At 35.2% G+C, this 19898-nt stretch overlaps 1 protein-coding gene across 1 annotated transcript in view; it reads left to right on the top strand.

The window, feature by feature from the left end:
• Nucleotides 1-17259, top strand: part of LOC121407184 (nibrin-like) — a 36502-nt gene extending 19243 nt beyond the window's left edge. Inside the window, exons 7-17 of the mRNA XM_041598138.1 lie at nt 320-437; nt 2248-2447; nt 3438-3529; nt 4237-4408; nt 4940-5073; nt 6984-7753; nt 8471-8584; nt 9263-9439; nt 11271-11384; nt 11935-12028; nt 16507-17259. Of these exons, the coding sequence (XP_041454072.1) occupies nt 320-437; nt 2248-2447; nt 3438-3529; nt 4237-4408; nt 4940-5073; nt 6984-7753; nt 8471-8584; nt 9263-9439; nt 11271-11384; nt 11935-12027 (1984 nt within the window). The 3' untranslated portion in view covers nt 12028; nt 16507-17259. The remainder of the gene's footprint in view (nt 1-319; nt 438-2247; nt 2448-3437; nt 3530-4236; nt 4409-4939; nt 5074-6983; nt 7754-8470; nt 8585-9262; nt 9440-11270; nt 11385-11934; nt 12029-16506) is intronic.
• The last annotated feature ends 2639 nt before the right edge of the window (nt 17260-19898 follow it).

Below are 19898 nucleotides of genomic sequence, written 5' to 3'. Positions count from 1 at the left end.
ACAATCACAAATTTTGTACAAGTTGGGATAAGTCAAATTTGCCCCTTACCTTGATACATGCTTAAAAAGCAAGTAAAGCTGCCCATGTAGAATTTTGTCATCTACAACGCAGTGATATCAATTTTAATGATTAAAGTTTGATAATTTGAGTGTCAAATATGCTAATATTATGGACATCTTTCGTTTGAGATCTGTGACACTAGGTTAAACTACAGTATTATACTTGATTTTCTGTGAATATTGATCTTAGAATATGGCCATTGTAGTTGGAATTTCTTTGAAACAGGATAAAACATTTTGTTTGGTTTTCTTTCTTAAGTTATCTTCCTTCTGTGGCTGAGGCAGCTATCAATAAGGATGAGGTCTCCTTCAGCCCAGATGAAAGGAGGAAACAGATTTTTAAGGACAGGACTTTCTTGTTTCTCACTGAGAAACAGGTTGGTGTTTTCCCATATTTATTGTATACAGGAACTAACTAGATAATTGAATTTGTAAGTTGTTAGCATAAAATTCAGTGCCGTTGATTATGATGTAAGTTTCAAACTATCATGTCTAATCATTTTCAATTTAGCATCTACTAAGTAAGTAAATTGTACCCGTCATTGCCTGGAACCAGAAGGTGATTATTTGCTTATTTGTTATTTAAGGTATGAGCTTAAACAAAGTAATATTCATCGATATTCGTAAGTTCAAATTTAACCTTGTGTGAATGTTTTTTAAGGGAAAGCTTGATGTGCTACTATTCTATTTATGCTTATAAATGTCAGTATACTTCTTTATAGTACACACTACATCATACTATGTCAGAGACAGTGCATTAAGTGCGTGGTTTAACAAACTTGATAATAGTGATGATAAATATTGATTTGTGTGGTTACGCTGTACACTTTTTAATTCAACTATCATTTGAGGCATAATCAGGCTAGCTGCACATGCTACATTAGCCTTGGAAGAGAGGTCAACTTTGGCCTCATGCTTGTTCTAAAGTAGTATTGTGTTGTTATCTTTGATCTTGATCAAACCGAAAACACACGTATAATGATGTCATTTAAACATGGTCAGAATTGATGTTATGTTAATGCTTTCCCAGAAACCAACTTTTCAGAGAAATGCAGAACCAAATGTATCTTATTTTGCATTTATAATCAGTGCTTAGATGAAAATGAGAAAGGACACAACCACTGTGTATTGAATTAACTCTTGTAGGAAGAGCATAAATAAAATATGTACATTCCTTACTCCATAGGAGTAGTTTTACCAGTAATGCTACTGGGCAATCTACATTGACTTTCAACATCCTACCCACTCAGCACAAGGATGGGATACCTTTATCTGAGTGAAAATGAGATGGAGATTTTGAGGAAGACAGAGAGAGCAAAGTGTGGTGTGCAGTTAATAGATAGGAAGAAGACTGGGGGGTCCAGGGGGCTGTTTCATAAAGCTGTTCGTAAATCAAGAGCGACTTTAAGAAGGACTGGTAAACCTTTCTTACATGCTAAACCATCGCCATTGAATACATCATGTACCACAAACAAGGATCACCAGTTGTTCTTAAATAATTATACTTGCTTATATAGCGCTTAATACTTACTTTGTCAGAAGTCTCTAAGCACTCTACAGTATATGCAGCATAATTACCCTGGCTTTAGCAGTGCAGCTGTTATGCGCGCTGCGTTTCAAGGAATAAATTCCTGCCAGGTACCCATTTACCTCACCTGGGTTGAGCGCAGCACATTGTGGATAAATTTCTTGCTGAAGGAAATTACGCCATGGTTGGGATTCGAACCCACGACCCTCTGTTTCAAAGTCCGGAGACTAATCCACTGGGCCACAACGCTCCATTAAAGTCGCTCTTAACTTATGAACACCTTTATGAAACACCCACCTGGAAATGTGGTGGATCGGTTGGTGAAGTTAAACAGGAAACATGTAGTATGGGTGTGTTTTCAGTAGGGCTTTTGAGTACAAGGGGGCAGTTTGGGTTGGAGGGGATGGCCAAAGAAGACGTGGGAGAAGCAAGAGTAGCAAGAAAATGGGGGATGCGCTGAACTTTGCAAAGTGGAGAGAAAGGATAGGGGCCATCGTGAGCTACATGTGAATCTGACCACCCCCGTTTGACCGAGATAAAACCAGATTTTAATCTTTGGACTTCTGATTGTCTGAACATTATTTATTTCATAGAACATTTTAAAAGCTAGCAGTCATAAATATTTCCCCCATTACTCTCCAAATTAATCTTTTGTTCAGTACAAGCGTCTTCACATACCAATAAGCTTGGCTGGAGGTCAGTCAGAGCTCCTGGAAGAGGATAGTGATGTCCACTCCATATCTTGTCGGTTGACCTCTAGTACATCCTGTGTGCTGTACACTGAACATCAAGACAATCTACAGCAGATGAGCCAGTCTGGACAGAAGGTCACATCACAGGTTCTCAAGCTCCTAAAGAAGTGAGTGTTGCATAAATTTCTCTGCATGGACATTAAGCAGACCTGCTCGTTAAATTCTGACTTTGGAGGGCAAACATCCAGATTTTTTTTGCATCAAAGCTTCTCATTTGATATGATTTTCTCTTTAGTTCGTGATAATATTACTACATGCTTGTCTTGGAAATATTGTTTCTCTCTGGTTATTGAGTGAAATCATTCCAATTTTCTTACATCAGAAAAGTTGGGAGGTCCGAAAAAGAGCTGTTCTGGTATACAGCAACATAGCTTATATTAATGAAGTATTAGGCTCGGGCAGGAATAGGTCATGCACACTGCCTAGAAGAGAAAATCCAAACTTTGGAGAAGTCACATTCTTGACAGTCAGTGAAATGTGTTGCAAATCTTGATGACTTGACGAGTTGGTTTGCACAGCATGCAACCAGTAGGGCTATTAGTCAATATCTTATTCTACAAATATTGGAGGTTATTGGGGCTACTTGTCATCACCACACTTTAATGACTTGATCCATTGGTTGTTGTGTTGTGCTAGGCATGATGTGAATTTTAAAGATAATTTTTATGTGCTCTTTTCTTCAACATATCAACATTTTTTGTTTATCATTTGTTTTTTTAACATAAACTGGTCTTGTCAGTTTAGTAATAGGATGAGGAATTTCCTTGTGAAATATGATAGAAAGTTAATTTGAACAACCCTTTTCAGATATTAAGGTATTAGAAGTTTATCTGTTACAGTGTACAATGCAGGGATTAACATGTTGTGTTTTTGCACCCCTTCCCTTACCCCCAAACATAATGATAATAATGAATAAATAAAAACAAATTGTTAGAGCAATATTTTAACAAATGAAAAATGGCATTTAATATCAAAGTCAGAAGAATAGTCATCCAATCTCCTGGTTACAATTGTTCTGCATAACAATTACTCTTTAATGTCAGTTCCCATCCCATGATGGCAATGTGATGTATCTTGCCTATCATGATTCTTGACAGGCATGGTTTACGTCCCATCCCAGAGTCTGAGCTTGGACTGGCTGTTATCTATGTCTCCACAGCCCTGCATTGTAATCCAAAAGTTGCACAAGGTATCACAATTTGATCTGAAATTTATGTTTGAAATTGCAAAATTCATTTGAATTCAATACTGAAACAAATATCAGATATCGGACCAAAGTGTTTTGTCATATGAATTGCTGGGAAAAAAAGTTTCTGTAGCATACATCAATATAAATATATAATGGGATTTATTCATTGAATTATCAAAACATGCAAAGTTCAAATTTGTTTTTTTTTAGTATACAAAATAAATGATGCAAATGATAGGTCACATTATCACGATGGCAGAAAGTCTGAAGTTTACATAATACAGAATGTCTCCTGGGACCTTCTGAAAAGTGACAGGTTATCATTGGATCGTCTGAAACATGATAGGGTCTCTTTTATGTGTGTTCATTCATGTATGACTTGACAGATTAAATCATTTTTACAAAGATATTAAGTCTATAAATAGAGAAAAGCTGATCAAGACATTTTGCCTACCCACACCTGGGTAAATAAAAGGTAATGTCATTTCAGTTTATGGGGAATTTTATTCTTGTGTCTTGCTTATTTGCCAGAGATGTATACTGATAGAAAAACATGGACAGGGCAGAGTAAGAAATCAAGGTTGCCTATGATGTTTCACAAGTGTTTGGCAGATATGGAAAGCTGATCAGAGAGTTATGTCAGCATTCTTTGTGGGAGGTTATTTTCATATCATGTTATCTACATTTTTTAAAAATTTTCTTCAAAGCTGGTCTGGACCTTATCAGTGCAGTCCCTTCACAGTCCTTACCAACTCAGAATGTTCTAGTCTCAGAAACCCAGTCTATTTCACAAAGAATACATGGTGGAAGTGAGAAGGTGGATAGGAAGGCCACAACTACAATGAAGAAAGAGACTGGATCCACATCTAATCTTCCAAAGTAAGATAGTCAGATGATATCTCTAATAATTATCAAACTTAACAAAGATGACTTCAAGTATGGTAGAGTATTTCATATCAGGAAAATTTTACCAGGAAGGCAATTTAAGTTGCTATTTGTCTCACAAGACTTTAAACAAGAATACTAGTTTTAAAGTATTAGTAATGCTTTATCCCTCTCATCTTGAATATTAATTCTGCATGTCTCTCGCCTTCATTATTGCAGTGCCTAGTAATGTGTTGAATTTATATTTTGCTTGCCACTTTCTTAATGGTATAGAGCTAACTGATTTGATGTGATACATTGTGCAAAAATGCTATTTATATTTCTTTAACATATGTTGTTCTTGTTGTTTTAGCTTAGACGACGCATATAATTCAGTAGTGAATATTTGCGCCATATATCAGTCGATTTTAGGCTATTTCTAGCCGTTTGAATTTAATAATTATGACTTAAAATGTAGAAATAGGTTGCACTCTTGATTTCCTTGTCATTTTCAAGTTCTGATATCAAACCTCTGTCTCCCTTTAGACGAAATCTCACATCAACTCCCAAAATTTCCAAGATCTCAGAGACAATAGTTGCCACGCCCACAGGAACAGCCAATCAGACTTCATCATCTAGGCCCTTTGACGGATCCCCAGAGTTCTCATTTCAAGAGAAAGGTAAAGCCCCAAGCTTATGGAGTACTAAGAATAATGTTTTTGAGTATTTTTTCCCTGGGGGGCTATTCTCTATTCTTTTTCTCTTTAAGCGTTTTGTATTGAACACAGTGGCATTTAAAATCAGTCATGAGAGCAAAAATTGAAATTTTAAAATTCCAATTTTTTTCAGAATTTGTGTCTTCAGTGCTACCATAGGTACCACATGGCACTACTATTCAGGAATAACTTGATGAGGGATAGAGGTGCTTAAATACATCTGTCAGTTATGCATATTCGAGCTGCTCTTGCTTACAATGTGAGGTGAATTTTTGCCCTTTGCCCAAATGAGGTTGGTGCTTTCTCCAAATTCAGATCATAACCCTCAATGGAAACACTGTTCACCTTCATCATACTTTTTTAGCTCATCCGCCCCAAAGGGCAAGATGAGCTTATGCCGTGGCGTTGCGTCTGTCGTCCGAATTTCAAAATGCTACTTCATCGCCATTTCAATTCTGTTTGCTTTATATGATAGCACTAGGTGGGGTATTCAAAACTTCTACACAGAATTTTGAAATTCATTAAATTTGCTAATTTATACGCATTTTTCAAAATTCACAAAAAATGCTTCTTCTTCTCTATTTGTTGACCGATTTTGAATTTTTTGCTTCCATCTGGTAGAGCTTCATGAGGTTCACCAAAATTCTACACAGAATTTTGACGAGAAAAATTTTTATGCTAATTTATGCAAAATTGATTTATGCATATTTTAAAAAATTCACATAAAATTCTTCTTCTTCTTTATTTGTTGACCGATTTTGATTTTTTTTCTTCCATCTGGTAGAACTTCATGAGGTTCACCAATTTTCTGCACAGAATTTTGAAATTTTCTGTAGAAAAAAAATTTATGGTTATTTATACAAAATTTATTAATAAATCACAGAAAATGCCTCTTCTTTATTTGTTGACAGATTTTTATTTTTTTTTTCCATCTGGTAGAGCTGCATGAGATTCATCAAACTTGTACACAAAATTTTGAAATTTTTGTCTGGAAAATTATTTATGCTAATTTATGCAAAATTTATTCATAAATCACAAAAAAATGTTTTTTCTTCATTTGTTGATCAATTTCAATTTTTTTTGCTTTATATGATAGTTCGAGGTGGTGATACAAAATTTCAACTCAGAATTTTGAAATCCATTAAATGTGCTAATTTATTCATATATTTTCAAAACTCACAAAAATTACTTATTTATTTGTTCTACAGTTTAGAAATTTTGTTTATGCTTAATTTTTATGAAATTTATTCATAGATCACAAAAAATGCTTCTGTGTCATTTCACCAATTTCAATTCTATAACCTCAATTTATGTCAATAATATGATTCACTACAGTGTCAACTGGGCTGAAATTAAAATTGTGTTAAATTTCGTTGTGAGATGCCGAATGAGCTCCACATCATTGATGTGCTAGTTTTAATGTAATTTACATTGGAATTAGAGGAGTAACATGGAGTTATAGTCAGCATTGTGAAACATTTAGAACCAAAAGGGGCTTTAATCTTATGTCAGTTTACTGGTCCTCCAACCATGATCATCTGCAAATTACCATGGAAATGAAATAAAACACAAAAATCTATATTATATTTTTTGCTCATTTTCTCTTCAAAATGACAAAAGAACAATGGGGCAATGCCATGAAATAATAACCATGTTTTAATATCATATCCCCATTCTTTTAAAATTCTTAATTCAATTAATGAAAAACATAGACGAATCACTTCATGAAAGTTCCATGTATAGAGAATCCAACACACATACTTATGGAATTACCCAGTTATGGAAAGTTTAATGGAAATGACATGGGCTCCCCTTTAATTATAAACATTTTTATAATTTCAACAATTTTGCTTTTTGTCATGTCTGATCATTAGCTCCAATCAAGATGGAAAAGACAAGATGTGATGTCAGGGATGACCAGAGAGATACTATCCCAAGAACAGAGGCTAAGACAAAGGATGAAAGACATGATGAAGGCATGGAAAGAAAGGAGGAGAGGAAAGAAGAGAGAAAGACAGTCAAGGTCAAAGAGGAGGTTTTCAGTCAGCCTAATGGAAGAGGAGATGCAGGTGAAAGAGGGAGTGGTGGAAAGAACACCAAGGCAGCATCATCAGTAGGAATCCCAGAAAGCCTGGAGATCAAAACTGAACAGCCCTCAAGATCTGAAGCCACAATCAGTAAAGATTCCAGTCAAAAGGACATGCAGAGGCAAAGCATGCAGGACATATTCAGAAAACCACCAGAATTGAGCAGAAAGCCGGAAAGGAAAGCAAAGGAGGAGGCAGGAGTGGAGGAAGTAGATGGACGGACAGAACCATTGAAAGAAGAACCTATGGACCAAGGTGAGACAGAAGTGGAGCACGTCCTCGGGCAGGACGATGACGAGGAAGATGATGATGTGGTAGAAGATGACCCGTTTCACTATGAAAGAAAGAAACCAAAGAAGAAACCTGAAACTGGGAGGACTGATCCGGAGCCAGTGTCGAATGTTGAGGTTAAGCTTGAAGGGAAAAGGAGCAGTAAGAGAAGGGCTAATTGGAGCGTTGAGAATGATGAACAGAGCAACGAAGTCCAGACCATCAGAGAAAATGATGGAGGAGGCGGTATGTGGAAGAAGAAAGCCAGGATTGATGTTTTCTCTCAGGTTCGTATCTTTCTTTAAATTTGTTTCTTTCCTGATCCACCCCTTCCCTTGCCTTTCTCTGTATTTCAAATTTGATGCAAATTGTTAAACAGGCATATCTTGTATCCTTCGGATGTTCTCCATGTAAGATAGCATTCTTTTAGTGACTCACAGTGTACGAGCTCTGGGGTCACATTGTAGAAATAGTTGCAACCAAATAAAACTCCATAAATAATACGCAACATGAATTTCAACCAATCCGAAACATAATTTGATACCTTGAGTTGCATTGTAATGCAAGTCTTTCCGCAATTGACCAATGCTGTAGTTCTCTAGCGATTCCTCTATTTTCACAGGTTTGTTCCATTTGCATTCATAGCTTAAAATAATCAAAGGACTGGATGCCTTGTGATATGACTAAATGCCTCTCTCATTGACCTTCAATGTTTTTTATGCCCCCTTTATAATTTTTCCCCGTATGTGCTGTAATATGAAAATGTGCCTGATGAAATGGCCTTACCCAACGATAAATTTCTAAGTCCTGGGTGGTGTTTCATAAAGCTGTTCGTAAAGTTATGCACAACTTTATGAGCGACTGGAACATGTTCTTATACAAAAGTCAGCTACATAGGGATATATCATATCGCACGAGAAAGGGTCACCAGTCGTGCGTAAAGTCATTAGTAACTTACGAACAGCTTTATGAAACCGGCTCCGGGATATATTTTTCAATTCTAGGAGGAAGAAGCAGAGTCTAAGTCTCAAGTAGACATGCAGGATGCAGGGACAGGATTCTCAGAGGATGCCTTGAACTTACCAAGAGGGTTCATCTCGGCTCGTATTCCAATAGAGGTAAGCTAGCCTCTCCATTCTTATTCTGAGAGAGATAAAAGAGACAGATTTTATCTACTCTGTATCAAAGAGAGGTAATAAAGCTAGGAGATTTCATGTACTCTATATTTCTTAGAGAGGTAAGAGAGCTGATATCAATATACTGTACCTAATTTGAGGAAATAGAGTTCTTGCATTCATTTGCATGGTTTAATATACATTGTAATTAAATACAAAATAATAGAATACATAATTCTACATAGCAATGCTTCTCACATGTCTTAAACCTTGCAGAAGATTTTACATCGATCAGACCTTTCATGGTCAAGATCCCAACCCCTGATTTAAACTTTGGTGTAAAAAGCCTAGAAGAAGTGTAAGTTTAATCAGCATTACATATGAATGATGAGCGAGATACTCTTTCATTTCCCTGCTCTGGTTACATTTGTTCATACCACAGTCTAGTTGTACATGCATCACTCGCATATTACAAGCATTATTCAATCATATCATAACTTTTTATCAACATATAAACCATTTTGTAGCTTGCAGTAGAAGGACAGGTTTGGCTTTTTTTTAATTTTTATTTATGTTATGGTTAATATCGGAAAGTTTGCTCCTAGAATGTTTGGTCAGGCTTGTTCGTTGGTATGACTGCACCAAAGATGTTAATTGAATTATAACATTATTAAACTACAGGACCAGGTGAATGTGAAAATTGAACAGGAATACATGAAGGAAGAGGGTCTACCTAGCAAGCTGATTAAAGTGATGAATGCTGCCCTCATTATCCGCAAGGAGAGAAATACGTCACGCAGGACCGTTATGGAGTCTGTCAGTGGAAGGCAGGTGAAGAATTTCAAGAAGTTCAGGAAGGTAAATAGTCTCCTGTAAATCCTATGCCCAAGACCCTCTTTGTTCGTAATGCTTGACAAGCTATGAAAATATTTATCTTAAAGATAAATTCCAGTTCTGGTAACGATCTCAAAATGACTTTGAATAGAATCTAATATAATGACCACCCAAGTGTCTGTTTGTATGAATAAAAAATATGTGCCAAAGGATTCTGGAAGAAATTGTGTAATTGCTGAGAAATAAGCAAAATAAGCGTGGATTCTGTCACTTCCGTCGGGTCTTTATTCCAGCAATAATAATAATACACTGTCCCATGTGTGCATATCTGTGTTAGTGATCTTCAGTGTGATCGTATTTCAGCTTAGATTTTATGATTTCACAAAGTTCAGTTTATGTAACTGTACCAGATCTAGATCCACGATGATATAGTCATACTTAACCTTGGTTTTACAGACTTTCTCACAAAATTTGTGTTTTACTGCAACTACTATCATTTAGCTTTGATACATGTGACCAGCCATCCCAAAACCACCAATAAGTCGCAAGGGAACATTCTATGTAAATAGCCAAAATAGTCAGATGGTCTCCATAAAGCAACAATTAGAAAATTAGCTTCTATGAAAGAGTCGGTCTATTTCTTCATACTGTCAGAAATTGAAGTAGTTAAGTTGAAAAAAGAATGAGATACATTAAGTATCTTTGACTCCATTTTTGTGGGCTGTTTGGAAGTTTTTGCACAGCGAGCACATCTCATGCTTCAGTGAACTCCGAATTTTCAAACTTTATTTTCTCCTTATTTTTTATGCTCACACTGAATTTCTTTTATATTCAATCAAATGCATACAAGGTTAACTGTTGATCAATTTTAATAAGTTATATTCCATTCAAAGCTTAGGATGTGTTATTTTCAAGCTTAATGAAACCCTTGAAATTAATTTTTGTGGACTTATTATTGGTTTTGGGTAGGTTTCACAATTAATCAATATTTGTAAGAGCCTGGCATGAATATTTTTAATCTTTGTTAGTGGTATCTAATTGTTATGTTTTCTTGGTAATATGAAATCACCGACAGTAAAAGAATTGTTTTTAAAGCCTCTTCTAATTTTTATATTGCCTTTAAAATGTCGGTCACTGTAACAGTTCACTACTGCATTACATGTGCACATACTAAAACTGATGATAAGAACATGCCTTAGTGGACTTACAATTTTACAAAAGATTCATTCTAATTGGGTGCCCTATCAAAGTAATTGGTCTTTAATAAAAAAAAAACCTTAGCTTTAGAATGAGTTGAACATTTCAGGATATGTTCTTTTTATGCATTTTTTTTAATATCCAATTTTGGAAAAATAATAGTCCTTCCAAAAATGATATTCCAAACAGTTCTTCCTTATTAAAAAAAGTAAAGGCAGAAGAGAGAGAGGGTACTGGACATCAACCAAATTCAATTTTCACATAGATTCCATTGCTGGAAAACAGATTCATCAGTCAGTACACTTCTATGAGATTGAAATATTAAAATATGCACTCGAGTATACCGGTACAGTAATTCACATTTATAATTATGATAATGATAGCTGAATTTATTAGGTGCTTTTTGCCTGAGGATACGCTGCTATTATTACCCTGCTGCCCATAAACACACTCAAGCACTTAAGGAATTTCTTCCTACCAGTTACCCATTCACCTCACCTGGGTTGAGTGCAGCACAATATGGATAAATTTCTTGCTGAAGGAAGCCGAAAATTGAACCAGAGTCCCTCAGATTGAGATGCCAGCGTCATGACCACTAGACCAGGATGCCAGTGTTACCATAGCTTCATATTGGTTTATTACTGTTTCTATTCCTCAGGCTGGATATGCTGGTCAATCTGTCATCCCTCGCATCATCGGAGGCAACGATCTCTTTACTCATTATAACAATCCAAGTAAAGATATTGAAGACATGTTTAATGAAGAAGTTCGGGTAAGTTTTCCTTTCCCTCTTTATCTTACCTTTCTATCAATATCATTCATTTGAAATGCTTCTTGGCACGTTCTCTTAGTAATACCCTTAATAATGAACTGATTCTCAATCCATTGTAATTGCCATATTGTCTTAGGTAATGACTGATTCAGTTCAGTTTATACTCCTCATGATCAAATTGCTATTCCAAAATGCAGTCTTCCTTGCATTATTTAAAGGCAGTTTTTGTCAAGGATTCATGATCCAGAAATTAAGTTGCTAATTCAATAATCTGGGTCTGCCAGGATGGCCCGTTTTTTGTAATTAAACCGGTGAAATATTAAATCAAAATTATATCTGATTTCACAATAGGTTACCACTGTACACTACTATCAAGATTTCTGTCACCAGGCATGGTAATCATTGATTAATTCCTAAAATCTTCAAAAGTCATTTTACTTCATAAATATTCTATTTTTTGCATAATGCTTCATCAGTGAAGAATCATATTCAATGCCGTGTAGATATTCAATGCTGTGTAGATCTCTATTGTTATTGATACTATTACCAGGCGGAGAAGAAGAAGGATAAGCAGGAAGAGATGGCAGACAAACTCTTCGCTTTTGAGCCAAGGAAAGCTGGAGGCTCAAAACGGAGGAGATGAGGTTTGTTATTGGCTTGAATTAATGAATAGATCAAGGCAGTTTGCCTGCAAATCATGAAGCGAATCCAAACATCAAAGAAACTGATTAGAAATCTATTCATAGGCTTAGCATATATGGTATAGTGAATTAAACCCAGGGTTAAAGTTTGCCTATTAATTAGTGTGTGGAATTTAGAGCTTAGCAATGCCATGAAACCTTCTGATACAGGCACTCTAACAAGTCTTTGAAAATATGTAGTTTGATAACTTGAGAGTGAATTTAGTTCAGCATCACTAATTTTTCAAGTCCCTTTTCAAGAAAGATGCATTTTGAAGAATTGCATGAATGGTGAATTGCAGAGGTCTATGGTTCACCTTAAATATAGCTGTCATTCATGCATAGTGTCTTATTCAAAGAAATTTCACTTCTTGCTGATTCAAGCTTATCTTACCTATTCTGTACCTTGCCTTCTTTACTATTTTAATGCTAAGAAAATATGTGTACTCATCTAAATAATATTCTTCTTCAGATGAACAGAGCTGCTATTAGGATTTACAAGGGAAAAGTGACACTAAATAGGATTTTTCCAATAGAAATAGGATTTTTTAAACTTGTAAGAATGAGGATTCTTTGTGTGTTTTCCAAACTTTATAGAAAAAATTTTAGGCTTGAAAATAGGATGAAAAGAAATGAAGAATAAGATTTTTCACTATTAAGATTGGGAGCTCTTGATGATGTTCTATGGTTTGCATGGTGTATGAACAATCACAGAAGTGGTACACCATATCCCCGTTGCATTAAAGTTATTATGGTAACTTTGCCATCCAATGACAACGGTAATCAAAATCAAGGATTCCATTGTAGTTACCGTTTGATGGCAAAGTTGCCATAATGGTAACAACAGGGCCCATGTGTTACGTCCTGGAGAGGACTAGGATTTCTTCTTCTTGGTTCTCTCTTGATATGCTATTTTTTCCAAGTTGGGCCATGCCTATGGAGTATGAAATCAAACTTAGATTATACATAATATCACTACTGAGTGTCATTTTCAATTACTCTTGGTATAAGTTCTTTTTTTCATCAGAGACTTTGGGTTATTCACGAATCAATGTTTCCTAGAAAGTTATTGTGCATTTGGTGTATTGAAGCCATGTGAGTAAATCATAAAAATGCCCTTCAAACAGGTGTTTCTGGTTTTCATTTTCTGAGGTTGTATTCCTTGATCTTTATATTGAATGATGTCATTTCTTAGACTATATCGCAAAATGAAAGTTTATTGCACTGTGTATTACCTTTTATAAAAGTGTCCTGCATTGTGTAGTATTGTGTGCTATATGATAATAGCAAGGCCCGCTGGTAGAACAGTTTTCAGAACTGAAGTGGCTTCCCTGGGTAAATACATGTATACCTAAATTATTATTATTATTACAGGAAGATTTGACCTGTGAGAGAAATATGCGCCTATTCTCTATATGATAAGATTGTTTCTGACGGAAATATAAAACAATCACTTTTGGTTGCAGTGGGTGAGGGAAACAGTCACTTTCTTCTTGATATGATCATCATTGCCATCTTTCCTCAGCTTTGCTTTGCCAAGATAGCTACACCTAAATTGCCTCAAAATCAGAGCTGCCAAGTAGTACGTATTTTCCGTATTACGTACAGAAAAATGAGAATACTGATGGTTTTCATGCAAAATACTGACGTCTAAAGTTTCAGCTTTATAAGTTGTCCTATGGTATTTCTTTGTAAATACTGATTTTTCGTCACCAAAATACTGATTTTCAGCTTTAAAAATACTGAAATATTCTTTTTCAGGTTGGTAGCTTTGCAGAGTGATACGTTTTGCCTTCACCTTTACCAAAACGGAAAGCCTGGCTCATACCTTGTGTTTTAAGCTGCATATTGTTGTGTTAGCCGAAATCAATGATACGCAGCATACTATGCACAAAAAAAGTAGTATTCAAACTTATGTGAACGAACTTCAGAGTTTACCACAGTAATGCAAGCTATAAATGCGAGCTAAAGCAAGGTCAATAGAACACCTACGCTGCTAGAGCAAATGCTTAAGCTGCTCGCTGTTGCTTGTTGCCATCTTCATATTTACTTGCTCTCATTAATTTGTGCATCACCACTCGCCTCTGCTTGTGGTTGCGATCAATTGAGGATGTTAGATGAATTTCAAATTACAGAGCTATTGACTTTGTATTAGCTTGTTTCCTTGCATTGTGTTGTCTTTGGCTGCAATTGTCTGCATTCAGTTAATTCGCAGCTAAAGCCAAGCCCAAAACACAAAGGTTTGAGAAAGGCTGTAACTGTATGCTTGAAATGATTATGATTGTTTTTATTGATATATATAAATATGAAGTGGGTTTATCATTTTCCTAATCGGAATCGATGACAAGGCAAAAATCCAGATCACATGCTCCTCTCGTTATCATTGATCATAATCATGGTCTCTTGATATTTTCCCGGAGCAAATATCAAAGAGCAAGGATTAGTTGGCTTTTATCAGAGTAGTCTTACTGATTAAGAGCCATCATCAGAAATGCTTATATTTGGCTTGACTAGACGGTCATTGCCTGCAGGCATATTCAGACCGACTCAATCACGAGAATACCCATAACTTTACAAGAAGTAAAAAAATTATGTCGTGACATTTGCCCTACTGTTTAATTTCTCACACCAGTCACATGATCAACTTCGACCCTATATTTGAGACTATACCCTACCCTAAACCTAACCCTAAACCTAACCCTAGTGCATCCCTAACCGTAACTCTTCATTATAGATGAAATAAAGACCGGAGTAATTGTAGCAAGAGCAAATGTCATGTGGCCTTCAAAATACCAAATAATAAAATGCATTCCTATCGACCCAAAGAGGTCACTTTCAGGGTTAGAAGTTCTCAAAATTATGAGCATGTGCAGTATGATCTTATTAGCAGGCAAGGTGCACAATTTGAAATCACAAGCTTAGTAGCCCCAGGGACCAGGCCCAACTACTGGCTGGGGTAGAGAAAGTTCTTGGGATTTTTTTCCACACTGCAAGGATTCCTGCAGCCTTGGAAAATCGTTCTCTTAAGTTTGACAAGTACCTACTAATCAGCAGATATTTTCTTTTGGGAATATTACAAGTATTTTGCATTCACATTGACAGAAATATCTTTCTGATCAAAGATAAACCAGATTGAATTCCTGATCAGTGAATACCTGGTATTTTCTAACATTGAGTCGGTCTTAATATGCCCTATTTGATAGAAATGTATATTGTTGATGTGTTGCAAGGATTTTTTTTTTTTTTGAGGTCTGTTTATCTCTGCCTTAGTACAATATCAAATATCTGATAATCATATCTGTTGAATTCTAAGTGTATTCCAACATGGAATGAAAGGCTAAATAAATAGTGTATCTGAAATTCAAAGGTCCTATGGCTGTGATCTCTTTAACCTACATGCACAGTAACTGAAGATGAATATGAATTTATTTTTTTTAGCATGAATGACCAGTTTCAGAAGACTTTCAATTATGGTAATCTTTGCCATTATTGTATTGGAAATAGGGCTCAGCAGCCAGTGAAAATCAAAATGTCCACAAAGTAGTCCTTAGTGACAAGTATTAGCAGATATGTTACCTTTCTACATTGCAAAAGAACTCTAATTTATTTTATTTAGTTACTACAGACTAATTGGTATTGAACAAAGAGGGAAATAAGAGTCGCTGTATTAGCAGTATCCTGAGTTATGATATAAACACATGTAGTTCAGTTTAGCACTATAATACAAAGCTTTCATTGATCACTCATTTGATTGATTTTAATGATTGATTGCATCAAGTGATCAATTCTATCCAACATTAAAACTTAATCATGAGATCAATTGCTAGGCCTTGTATAATGGGGTCCAAGTGATGATGCCTGGTTGATTCTTGACCAGTCTAAGTGTGATTTTGTATTTAACTTATGAAATGGTCCTGCAAGTGAAACAAATATTGGGAAAATCTTATGTCTCTTCTTTTCTCACTATCACTTTATTCATTCTTCCTCTCTCTTTCTTGGTTACATGTAATTCTCTATATGCTAGTTTTTCCCTGTTTCTTTTCTCTTTCATTCTTTCTCTCTTATTCCCCCTCTCTGCCCCCTCCCCTGCCCCTCTTCCTCCCCTAGCTCATACCCTTTACCCCCCCTCCCCCTCACTCTCTCTCGAATCCTTTCTCCTTTCCTCTTCTCTTTGGAACTTATACTTGGAACAATTTTGTACTGTTTTTGTGCCAATTAGGGGTACAAGTATATTGCTGGATTTGTACTTAAAACACTGTTAATTAGGGGTTAAAATTCCAGGTTGTGGAATAATTTGAATCATGATTTTAATAAAGAATGAAAACACCAGGGTTAATAATCCGCATTTCTCTGACCCTATATTGACAATATCCTATTGTTTGCTTGAGAAAAAGTCATTCACAATACCTTCACGTGCTCGTATGTCTTCTCTATTTGTTCAGAAACCTGGAAGACCATCGCATCAATGGCTGTCTCTTTTGTTGTGATGCTGAAGACAACCTTATGCAAACATGCAGAATATTTGAGGTGCAACAGATCAAACACTCATACCTTGCAATGCACACAGACTCCACTTGGTTCTGCACGATTTGTTTACGTTGGCCTTGTTTATGTAATATGGATTTTTGCAAAGTCACATGCTTTCATAATGCCATGTATGTTGATACCGTAATTGCTTTCAAGTTAGCTGAAGCGTGTCATCAAGTAAATATTTCTAGTATAGTGGTTGTATCTTCCCTGTTTAGGGTGATATGAATTGAGTCTTATTCAAATGCATAGATACTGAAAAGGCAAGGTTAATTAAATAATGACAGAGCCATTTATGCCCATTTTAGTCACTGATGACTTGTAAATTCAATGAGATGAGTATATTGCTAGGCCCCATGATACAAAACTTAGTGACTGATCTTAGCATTGGTTTTAAGATCGATTACATTGGTCATTATATGTGCTTTTGCAAACAACTGTATCTATAATAATGATAATAATAATGGCATATTTACCCAGGGTAGCCACTTCAGTTACGAGAACTATTCTCCCAGCGGGCCCTACCATTATTATTACCCCAGCTTAAAAAAACTGTAGAATTAAAGTTTTCTTTTAGTGACCCATAATCTTATGATACATTATATTTAATATGTTTCTTATCATGAAACAAAATAATCATACCACAACTTTTTGTGGCTATGACTTTAGTATCAATTGTTTATGCTTTGCTTTGCTTATGTTCATGTAAAAGAACTATATTTTGTTTGCGGTTTAAATATGATTGAAATGCTACTGAACAAAATGAAATCTTGCCAGAATGCCCTGAATGAAGTAACATTGTAAAACTTGAATTATCACAAACCATCACTGTTGAAGCAGTATTCACTATTGTTTTTTTTTTTGGGGGGGGGGCAATGGTATATATATTCATGCATCCTCTGAGTTCTCAAACATTATGTTAGCAAAGGCAATTTTTCATGGTTTTCTCCGTTGTGAATTTGGGAATATTTCATTAGGGTGAATATGGAAAGAAATGGCTCAGTGTACATGAGATTTTGTGGAAATTTACTCTTTATAGTCAAGTGATGGTGAATCGTATTGTGATCAGCAATAATCAAGCAAAAATAAAAGAACTGAAGTTAGTTATTTGCCTCTGTGTTGCTTTAGCTGATTTAGTGTCCCGCTGTCTTGTTCAATTTGCCTCCCTCCCCTAACATCTCTGCCCCCACCTTTCCTCCGTCTATTTCCATTACATTTCCCTTTGTACGTTTTGCTATAGTTTCTCATTTATCTTCCTAGTTGTGTTGTAGATATAGACAATGTGTCATATAAAATGTCTTCTATGTTTGTGAGTGACTAAAGAAATACTTGTGGTACGAGGATGAAAATAAGAATTACTTTGATATTAAAATATGTAACATTGTTTATTGATATCATGTACCCTTTTCTTGAAAGTCTGAAAATAGTTGAAGTTTAAAAACTAGATAAGATTTTCATTGCCCACTGTGCTTTGAGATGATGCTACCAAAAAAAATGTGAATACTCTGTCATATGTACTGTATAAATGTAAATGCAGCTGAATAGACTACAAAAGTGTGAAATACTGTTGACACCTGCATTAATATGGTGAATAAAAGAAATGATGAAATCTGGAACAGAATTTTGTCTAGCTTTTCATCTGGCAGTATTCTGTGAATGTGTTGATTTTATTGATTAATTTGCGTTTGCATGCATTCATTAGGGCGAGAATAGTCTGGGTTTTTTTTTGCTAGGGGCTGTTGTTTGAGAGACCTTATTTTGCAAAAACATGTTATTAGATAGTGATCACCCATGCTTGAAATGTACCATTGACTATTGCTTTATAAAATAAAATGCCTAGAAATCTCTTTGGCAACAGTATTTTCATGATTTTTTCCCTTTTAACTTTGTTTGGTTGGGGTGCAATATACTAAGCTCTGATACTTAAATGTACCATTGAACATTATTTCAGGTTTCCAAATGCCTTTGTTGTAAAATATTTTGGCAAACATATTATACAGTATTGATTTTTTTTTGTTAATTTGAGATGTAATATGAATTGGGAATAAAAATATATGGGTGTTTGAAAAATAAATGATCACTAAAGTTATGAGAATTGCAAATTTCATGTTGGGAAGGAGATTGTCCCAGTAATTAAAGCAGAGCTGTGTAATATATCAGGAATTTGCAATTTGGCTCTGGTGCTTTTTCATACTTTGGTGGAAAAAGAGTTCCTATGAAAAGCTCTTCGCTTTGTTAAAGATAGAGAGGACGAGAGACAACAAATAGAATAAATCCCTGTTATTTGATATGTTGTATAAGTTGTCTGTTTGAATAAAAACAAAACCTCAAAGATGTCAACCTCTACCCTATAAGAAACCATACAAAAGAGGTGGGCCAATGCATTGTTTGCAAGTGGGCTTAGCTAATCTCAGTTGGGACAGTAAATGCAGCTGACAGGTTGAGCAAAGTAACATCATGGACCTACTACTCTGACTTGGTCCATGGTAACATCAATTTCTTGTTGTGAGTGTCTGGTTATATTAGAGCCATTATAGGGAAGTTCACCCTGGAGAACTTGTCTTAGAAATACCAGGAAAAAAATACAAAATATTGGTGAAAGTTTGAGGAAAATCCATTCAAGAATAAAAAAGTTATTTGACATTTTAGTTTTTTTATATAAGAGCAACTGCCATATAATATAAAATGCATAAATTTTATTATTTTAATGGTTCATGATGACTAAAACTTTCCTTCTTTCGGGATCAGGTGTGAAATAATTTGTCTATTGATATACTGAAGATACAGGTAAAATTTTCAATTTTTTAGATGACGTTATTGTTTTTTTTTTTAATTCACGATACATGGGACGCTGCTCACATATGATGTCACAAAAAAATAAAAACTTTTTAAATCTTTGATGGATTTTCCTCAAAACTTCACTGATATTTTTTTTTCTTGTATTTTTACAATATAGTTCTAGCAAGGGTGAACTTTTCTTTAATTCTTGTACTTGCTGCAGAAAGATTCTGCTGTTATGACAACAAACTTCAGAAATCATTATTTGAAAGAAGAGAAATAGAAAGGGAAGAAGAGGAAAGGACAGGGATGAATAAAAAGACATTTCAACCCTTTGTTATAGTTTTTCTTCCAACATATAATTTCCGCTTGTTTCTACTTACACATAACTCCTGTGCCCCAAGCTTCTATACCTTCATTTTCTCATTCAAAATAAAAACAAATACATTTTCAGATATTTGCTCTGTATCTTTCACTGCTCTGAAAAGGCTTCTAGGAATGAACAAGCCATCACAATTCCAATTTCCTC

The sequence above is a fragment of the Lytechinus variegatus genome, chromosome 2 (genome assembly GCF_018143015.1).
Source record: "Lytechinus variegatus isolate NC3 chromosome 2, Lvar_3.0, whole genome shotgun sequence".
In the NCBI taxonomy this organism is placed as follows: Eukaryota; Metazoa; Echinodermata; class Echinoidea; order Temnopleuroida; family Toxopneustidae; genus Lytechinus; species Lytechinus variegatus.
This window is presented reverse-complemented; position numbering and strand designations above follow the sequence as displayed.